Source organism: Nannospalax galili, unplaced genomic scaffold (assembly GCF_000622305.1).
Source record: "Nannospalax galili isolate Female #2095 unplaced genomic scaffold, S.galili_v1.0 scaffold173, whole genome shotgun sequence".
Taxonomy (NCBI): Eukaryota; Metazoa; Chordata; class Mammalia; order Rodentia; family Spalacidae; genus Nannospalax; species Nannospalax galili.
The window spans coordinates 5216342-5226188 of record NW_008334442.1 but is presented as its reverse complement, the minus strand read 5'-3'; the positions used below and the strand labels follow the sequence as shown (position 1 = coordinate 5226188).

General features: G+C 37.5%; 1 protein-coding gene across 2 annotated transcripts in view; it reads left to right on the top strand.

The window, feature by feature from the left end:
* Polr3g (RNA polymerase III subunit G) overlaps positions 1-9847 on the top strand; it is a 46275-nt gene that overhangs the window by 26512 nt on the left and 9916 nt on the right. For both annotated transcript variants that reach the window (XM_029561747.1, XM_008829351.3), the window contains 2 exons: positions 3058-3140; positions 7830-7976. In XM_029561747.1, coding sequence (XP_029417607.1) covers positions 3058-3140; positions 7830-7976 — 230 coding nt within the window. The remainder of the gene's footprint in view (positions 1-3057; positions 3141-7829; positions 7977-9847) is intronic.

The window sequence follows — 9847 nt, the reverse complement described above, 5'->3', positions numbered from 1 at the left end:
ACAAAAAAAGAAAAAAAAAACAACTACACATATTTGAAGTATGTAATATAAGTGTTTCTTGTTTCTATTTTATTTTAAAGTATGTAAGTGTATTTAGCTTGAATGTTGAGATGGTAGTTCTTTATTGTCTTTTATACCCTTTTTTGTTGGATAAATAAGTTGTTTTCCTAATAAAATATTTATAAATTGTAAAAAAAAACAACTACACATATTTGAAGTATGTAATATAAGGCAGAAGTGTTTCTATTTTATTTTAAAGTATGTAAGTGTATTTAGCTTGAATGTTGAGATGGTAGTTCTTTATTGTCTTTTATACCCTTTTTTGTTGGATAAATAAGTTGTTTTCCTAATAAAATATATGTGCTTTATAAATTGTAGTGGTCCTGTCCTAATGGAACACAAATTAGCAGACTACAAAGAACTGAAAAGAGCACAACTACTTTGAAAGAAGTCATGATATCACATAGTTCCACAGACTGCCTGTCTCTGGAGTTTCATGCATTGATCTCGTGACAGCTTCCTTGGGCTCGAACCAAGTAGCCTGGAACTCTACCTCTGGAGTGCTGAGATTAAAGGTGTGGGCCACCATACCTGGTAGGATCTTCATTTTTTGAAAAACAAAGCAACAATAAAATTTTCTTTCCCAGTTAGTGCTAATATTTTTAAATTGTATGTGGAATAGTTTTTGTGATTTAGTCACCTTTTTGTTAAGATGGCCTCCATTGATTTGCATGAAAGTAAATGATCAGAGGACTCAAAAGTGAGAAGTGTTTGTTGAAGAACCAGGTACTAGCTGGGCGTGTGGTACACACCTTTAATCCTAGCAACTTGGATCTCTGTGAGATCAAGGCCAACCTGGTCTCTACAGGTAGTCCAGGCCAGCCCTGGCTACAAGGAGACCCTGTCTGAAAAAAACAAACAGAAAGAGCCAGCTACTGACAAGCGCTGAAAGAGAAAAATTAAGTGCACATATACAAAAATAGGCTAAGTATGGAAAATTTTCATATCAGTATTTTGGGATTAAAATAGTTTTCATGTAATTTTGGTAATTTGGCACCCCCCTCCGTGTGTATGTGTGTGTATACATGTACGTATGTACATATGTACATGAATTAGATATTAAAAGCAAAATAAGAGCAAGGAAAGGAGAGTGGTCTTGAATCTATACCTCACCTTGTTAGTAAAGAAGTTAGTAATTATGGGACGAAAGATGGCTGTGTGGTTAAGGACACTTACTGCTCTATCAGAGGACGAGAGTTCAGATCCCAGCGCTCACATGGGATAGCTCACAAATGCCTGTAACTCCAGTTCCAAGGGATTCAACACCCTATTCTGGTCTCTGTGGGCACACCTTTTCCTGGACTACACACACACACACACACACACACACACACACACACACAAAATTTTTTAATTAGTAGTTTTTGGTCTGGAGAGATGACTCAACAGTTAAGAGCAGTGGTTGCTCTTGCAGAGGACCTGGGTTCAGTTTCCAGCACCCACATGGTGGCTAACAACTGTATGAAGTACAGTTTCAGGGGATCCAATGCCCACTTCTGGCCTCTGCAGGCACTGCATGCACATAGTGCACTTCAAACATGCAGGCAAGACACTCACATACATAAATTAAAATAAATAGTAATTTTTATATGTGTATTTAGATGACCAGTTTCTGTAATATTCATCTAGTAGATGTATATATTATAAAGCTAAATAGCTACATGTAAAGTCCTTAGAGAAGAAGTTTTCATGGTGTGAATAAATTACAGTCTTGCCTAATAGTTCTTGGCATTGGTATTATAGTGCTTACTGAGATCTTGTATACAGTACTGTGCTTTAGGTGGTGTGTTATTAAACAGTCCTAACCTTCTAGGAGGCAGGGAGAGTTACCCATCATTTCATCTCTTAGGTTGGTTTGATCAAAGTGCATTAATACATGCTTGGGAACGCTGAGTTCAGTGACTCCTCATTTGGTTTAACAATGTAAATTCTATGTCCACCAGTTACAGGTTATCCACTGTAATCTAAAATCCCCTGTTCTGTATGTTGAGTGTTAATCTTTACTACAATTACATCTTTCTCAACAGTATTTGTTACCAAGGAATTCTTTGGTATTTAGTTTGATTTTAGTTTGTAATAATTCCTCTTCATCATAGGAAAACTTTATAGCATATGAGAATTCTTTGGTAATTGGCAGAATCTTTTGTGAAATAATCCTCTATTCCCTACTGTTTCAGAATAGCTTTCAAATGCAGTTTTGGGGGTTGAGTAAAACAAACTACAGACCCTAAGTCTGTGAAAGCAGTTCAGTTAATTTCTCTGAAACATTGTTTAACCACTTTAATCTTCACTGCAAAGGTAGTTCTTGGTTAACACTGAATGCAATCTCTTTATCTCTTTGGCCATGAGTGAGTGCATATTTATTCAGTGCTGCTTTATTGTTTCCCAAACACTGCTTTGGGTAAGTTAAAATGGAATACACTGATGTGTGGCCAGGCAGCCCTTTAGGTCGACTTTGATGCACCTTCATTGGTGCTCTGCTGCTTCCATTTGAGGTTACGTCATAGCAGAGTTCATCCCTGATGATACTGTTAGAACAAAATTTCAGTACTTAGTAAAAGCATACCTGGTTGCAGTCCTTAAAAATATCTTATGAAGGGCCTGGAGAGATGACTCAGTGGTTAAGAGCGCTGACTGCTCTTGCGGAGGACTCACGTTTGATTTCCAGCACTCACGTGGTGGCTACAAACCATCCTTAACTCCAGTTTCAGGGGAATCCGACGCCTTCTTCTGACCACCATGGCATTGCACGACACGGGTGCACTCACATACATGCAGGCAATACACTCATACACATAAAATAAAAATAATAAATTAAAAAAATATATCTTATGAAGTGATTGCAATGTGTTCAGAGCTGGTGAAGTGTGGCAATTACTTTACTCTGGGAATTGCGTGACAGTCTGGTATGACATACCACAGTGCCACGGAACACAGGAAAGGTGTAGGGGTAGGACCATAGTTGTTACAGAAATGTCAATGGATGTTTTATTTCAGAGAATCCAAAATCCAAAAAGGCAAAAGCTGCAGACAAGGGCAGTCCACTCACAAGTACTGCAGATGTGCTGAAAAAAATTGAGGTAAGATTTTTTTTTTTTTCTCAACTGTCAAAATGAACCAAAAAAATATGAAGCCCCAGACTTCTTTTGTTTTCTTTAACCTTTCAGCCTTCTCTTATTTTTTATAATGTGGCTTTGGCAGAAGAGAGCCCAACACATAAGGTAGGCTTTCAGTTTTGTTAGCTGGAGGTGTAGACGAGCCTCCCTGTCCTTGACCACACACCTGGCTACGTGCCTCACTTTCTCTCCCAGGCTTGCTTTCTTTTTTTTATTCTTTTTAACTACCTACAACCCCAGACTTTCTTTTCTACTGTATTCTCAACTCCCCTTTTGTATTTGGATTATCAGGGGTCGGGGGGGGGGGCAGAAATATGAGACACTAACATACATAAAATGTGATTTTTTAAAAAATTTTTATTTTTTTATTTTATGTGTATGAGTGTATTGCCTGCATGTACGTTAAATGCACCCATTCTGTACAATGCCTACAGAGGTCAGAAGAGGGCATCAGATTCTCCTGGAAATGGAGTTAAGGATGGTTGTTAGCTGCCTTGTGGGTGCTGGGAACTGAACCAAGGTCCTCTGCCAAAGCAGCCAGTGCTCTTAACCGCTGAGCTCCCAAAATTAATATTTTAAATTTTAAAAATATTACTTTTCCTCTTCTTGGTGTATATGTGCTTTTAATCCACCTCCCCCCCCCAATTGAAGGGGAAAATGTTACTTTATGGGACATATTTTTATAGCTTTAATTATTTTTTAAATAAATAAATATGAAAATTTAAAGGTTAATACTCTAAAAATTTGTCTTTCCATCCCTGTCCAAGTCATTTATTTCTAGGCTCCTAATGCTATCAGTTTCTTATATATCCTTTCAAAAATATTTTATGCATAACAAATACAAAACTTCCCCCATTGATAACAAAAGGCAGTATATCACACTTCTCCATTTTCATTTTATTACTTTACTTGATGTCATGGACATGGTTCCATACCCAACTGTGTAGAATTGCCTCCTTTTTTTAATTGCCAGTACTATTAGAATAACTATATTTAATTTCATTAATGCTGTGCTCATGAATATTATGTTTCTTCTAGTGTTTTACTGTTATAAATAATGATGCATTGAGTTCATGTGATGTATGTCATTTTACATGAAAAGTGGGCTTATTGGTTCAGTTGTTTTAATTGTAAGAAATTGTTAATGATTGCCCATTGCTCTCCATGGAGGTTATACCAGTTCATTCCCTTGCTTTGAATTGATGATAATGATGATGATGATGATGATGACGACGACAACAATGATGACAACACTTACTGAGAGCTTACCACATGCCAGGCACTTTGATGGGTGCTTTGCATATATTATGTCCTTAAGGGCTTGTAAAACAAGAAGAGGTTGGTTGTTTTAGTCCTTATGGATGGAAGTCAAAGGTTTAGGACATTTATTGCTAGCCACATTGGCATATCTACTTGATGAGAGGCTCCTAATTTTGCTATTTTATTTTTTGACCAATGCTGAAGATAGAAATAGTATGTCTGAAAAGTAAAACCTGGAAGACTGATGAAGGAATAACAACAGCTCTCAGGTTTAACCATGATAGAATGATAGGATTGCAAGACTAGCTGACTTGTATTGATAGAACAGAAGTTCTGCCTGCTCTTAAAGCTTCTTGGAGAAGTTTTGTAAGATGGCTGTAAGGCCTTCTAAAGATTAATCTTTACCTCTAGACGTACTTTCTCCTTAGACCGAATTGTTTCCTTACTGCGTATATTTAACACTTTTTCCAGAACATTTTAAATTTAGAGATCTCAGTGAGTTTACAGCTTTGAAAGAGCAAAAATTGTTTCCAGATGATCGTTTTCTTCAGTTTCAAGTTTTATTACAGCAGCATCTGTAGATGGAGGTCAGGACATAGAGGCAAGTCTCACAAGTAACCACACAGCAGCAAAATGACACGTACACTTCTTATTTCTGCATTACAGGCAGGGGAGGCTCCATAGTGTGTGTAGTATTTACACTAGAAGAATGTTTTTTTTTAAAACTTTTGTTATTTTGAGTATGAGTGTATGAGTATGTATTGTCTGCGTATATGTAAGTGTACCCGTGTTGTGCAGTGCCCATGGAGGTCAGAGAAAGCGTCAGATCCCCTTAGAACTGGAGTTACCAACAATTGTTAGCTGCCATGTCGGTACTGGGAACCGAACCCAGGTCCTCTGCAGGAGCACCTGCTGCTCTTAACCACTGAGCCATTTCTCCAACTCCTACAAGAACTATTCGATGTCCACAAGTTCACTGCTTTCAAAGAGCTTTTACATTCTGTTAATGCTTTTCTCCCCAAACCTGTAAAGTAGTAGTGAGCACAGGTAGCTCAGTCTCATCGAAGAGAAAGTAGAGACTAGTAAGTAGACATAGCCAACCACTAGCTTAATGGAAAAAGCGTGAAGAAATGAGAAAATATGTGGCTCTGGTAACATGAAGAAGATCATAGAATGCTTCTCTCTCTTGATTTATTTCATGGGTTTGACTTGGGTTGATGTGATAAGAATAAAGATGAGGCTGTTTACTTAAGTGTTTGATTTGGCAGTAGTAGAAATGGAGATTTCCTGATCCCTACGCCACAATGAATGAATTCTGGAAGTTTTAGAACACAGTTTCTTTTATAAAACTGATCTAAGTAATTTTGTTGCTAATTATGAAGAATAATTCATGGCATCTTTTTTCAGAATCAGAGTATACTTTGCACAGAGTAAAATAAATATAGCATAGTTCCATTTTCATTATCCAAACTTAGTTGCAGGCCTTTCTACATATGATCTGGTTAGAATAGAAGAGACATAGTACCATGTTAATTAATATTAACATAGCATCATATATGTGTATGTCTCATAGATATTTCAGATTTGTGAACATATTTGCTTTCTTGGAATTTTCCAAGGAGATTGCCAGTTGGAAAAATTGCACACATTATATTATCATAATAACTCATAAGGCAACATAAGGGTCATTATCAAGATAAATCATCTTATGTTTTTATCTTCATTTTAATTTGTTCTGCCTGAGTGAGGTGAACATACAGAAAAGGGAAGCTTGAATTTTTTATTAAAAATTGAGTCTTGTGGGCAGGGGAGATGGCTCAGTAGATTACACTTGCTGTGCAAGCTTAACGACTAGAGTTGGAATCCCCAGCGCCTACATAAAAGCTGGGTGGGCCTGGCAGCCACTTATGATGGCAAGAAAAAGGGGAGGGGATCTCTGAGGCTAGCTAGCTGGCTGGCTGGCTCAGTAGAATCTGTGAACTCCGGGTTCAACAAGAGACCTTGGCTTGATAACAAATGGAAAGTGATTGAGGAAGACACCTAATGTCAACTTTGGGCCTCCACATACATACCCACATACATGTGAACACAAGTATATACACATATATACACCACACACATAAAAATGCAAAAAAATTCCTTTTCAAGTGAGGATGTTTGAAGTAGTCCTTTTATTGCCTTTGGTTTCTTTCCTTTCAAATCTGGATTTAATTAAAATAATCTGAAAAATAAATAGTGTGTTAAGGAATGGCTAAGTTATAGTTACTACAGATGTAAATAAAATGTCTTCTCTTCACATGTAATATACAAACCTTTGACTCATGAATTATGGTCCTAATTTTTGAGACCAATCACAAATTAGCTAATATAAAGCCCTATTTCTGAATATTAATGGGTTTGCTGTTCCCATCTCCAAGAAAATTTGTGACATTCTATCCCTTGACAGAGTGAGCATTGCCACTTTAGTGACCAGATACAGAAAATAATGAAAACAAGTCATTTTTGTCAAATGAAAAAATGTATTGGTAATTACAATACAAACATAAATATAATTGTGGAATTAAACTTGTGAGATAATAGCAAAATAACGTTTAGAGTAGACGAGTAGAAACACCAAGCAAGCAAAGCTGGAATCAAAGGTGTGCATCACCACACCTGCCATGGCTTGAGTTTTAATCTTTCTTCCCAACTTTCCAGATATATTATGAAGCAAAAATTTCTGTAATGAAAGACAAAAGAGACAGGAAAGGATAATCTGCAACTAGGATAAATTAATCCGGAATGACTAAATTTTAAGTTTCAGCAGTCCCGCTTACAAACTAAAGCGTAGACATTTTGAAATAGTGCCATTATATTTTTTCACCCTTTATATTAAAAGGAAAACAAAAAATAAACTCTGAAAGTTTTCTATAAACTAAATCATGTCAAATATTTGAGAAAGAGTTAGGATGGGAATTGTACAAATAAAGCAGTATGGCCGAGCGTGGTGGTGCACACCTTTAATCGCAGCACTTGGGAGGCAGAGGCAGGCTGATATCTGTGAGTTCGAGGCCAGCCTGGTCTACATAGTACATTCCAGGCCAGCTAGGGCTACAGGAGACCTTGTCTCAAAAAGACCAAAAAAATAAGTAAATAAATAAAGCAATATGCATTAGCTTAATAACCCCATCATTATCTGAGGCCGGATGAGGAAGAAAGTAAAAGAAATGGCAATGTAATGATAGTACCTTCACAGTTTCTGTGGTGGGAGTCTGGGCAGGTGTTAGTTTAGGATTAAAGCACAGTGATCCATAACTGTTAAAGCACAGTGATCCATAACTGTTCTCCATGCCCATGACTGGGCATGGAGATCAGAGTGTAATGGTTTCCATATAATGAATCTCACTTTGCCAGGAATTGGAAAAGAGAGGTGATGGTGAAAAATCAGATGAAGAAAATGAAGAGAAAGAAGGAAGCAAAGAGAAAACTAAAGACGATGATGACGACGATGATGACGAAGCTGCAGAACAGGAAGAATATGATGAAGAGGAACAAGAGGAGGTAAAAGTCTATTTGAGGAGGATAAAGAAGCTGCTAACTTTCAAGCTTATTTAATGATGAACCATATATATATATATATAATTTAAGTCAGGAAACAGAAAGATGTGTAATCTCAGCACTCAGGAAGATGAGTCAGGAAGAAGGCGGCTAGCTGGAGCTGCCTGGCAAGGCCTTGTCTAATAAACAGAAATGTAAGTTTTAGAACCAGAAATAGACTGTCACTGGCAACGATTCCTTGGTTTCAGAATTACTATAGCACTGAAATGATGATAATGCCAAATTAGAAGTAGGAGAGAAAAGTAACTGATAGACAACTTTTATAAACAGAAGTACACCGATTAAGGAAACTGATCAGATTAGTGCAGTTCAGATTCATCAATATAAAAATTGACTCAGGGCTCAGTCACAGAAGTCTGGGAGGAATTTCCTGCAGTGCTGTAATGCTTAAGATTCCAAAGGGCATGTGGACAGAACCTGAGAGCTGTGGAGGATCCAGCCTCAGGTATCTGGCTACATCAGGACTTGGGTTTTGTTGCTTTTTCTTTTTTGGTGGAGGGGCTCCCAGTTTTCAGAACCATGGTACATTTCAGAAGCTAGAGTAAGTGTTTTTAAGCAGGGCAACTTTATTGGTCACAGTCTCTTGAGGATTTTGGAAATGCTGTATATGGTAAGCTAGGGTAAGAGTTCCTTTGAACTTTGTCCTCCATTTCAGCCTTTTTTTGGAAGGGGGGGTCTTTGAGACTGGGTCTCCCTGTAGCCCCAGCTGGCCTGGAACTTGCTGTGTAGACCAGGCTGGCCTTGACACTCCACCTACCTCTACCTCTAGAGTGCCGGGATTAAAGGTGTGAGCCACCACACCTGGCCATTTCAGCTTCTTACACCATCCTTCATCCTTTTCTTCACCTGAAACTGTTCAGTTGTCAAATATTTCTTGTATGCTTTAAATATTTTGTATTAAAATTTGTATTCTTTTGAAATTTGTATTGGTAAAATACGAATACAAGGGAGAAATAAGGATGTATTTTTGTCTGTTTCCAATTGGCTAGCCAGCTGCTAAGCTCATTGTTTAATAATTTGCTTTGCTCATTCAGTGAAATTCTTACTGTTTATTACATTTCCATATTCTACTCATCTAATTCTAGAGTGTGTTTATAATGACCTCTTTCTGGAACAACACTAAGCTGCTCCACGTTTAAGAAACTTCCTATTTTCAGGGTATGTTCCCTGCTACCCTCTTTTTTCAGAATTTTCCCAAGTGTTCTGTTTATTCTTACATGTAAACTTAGTCAATGAAGTTTTTTTTGTATTTTTTTTTTAGAAGAACCCTTTCATTACAGCTTTAACATACTCAATAACGGTTTCCAGAGCAAAGATACATCTCTTTCAAAAGTGGCTATAAAATTTTTAGGGTCGCTGTTGAATTAATACAGTTACACAATATTGAACTCAGTATAAGCCCTGTAAGACATAAAATTGAATGAGTTTTTAACCTTTAAAAAAGATCTCCATTTTGCCAGGGATGGTGGCACACGCCTTTAATCCCAGCACTTGGGAGGCAGAGACAGGCACATTTCTGTGAGTTCAAGGCCAGCCTGATCTACATAGTGAGTTCCAGGGAGTTCCAGGACAGCTGGGGCTATAGGGAGACCCTGTCTCAAAAAGACAATTGGGTAGATTTCAATGATAATGTTTATCACCTCTACTAATTAACATGACAACTTTTTATGCTTCCTTCTCAAATATAATTCATTTTTATATTTGATTTTGTGTGTGTGTGTGTGTGTGTGTATATCACACGGACATCCCAAACCATCTTATTCAACTGTGCACCCACTTCCTATATGGCACCCTCCTATAGCCTCCCTCCCTCA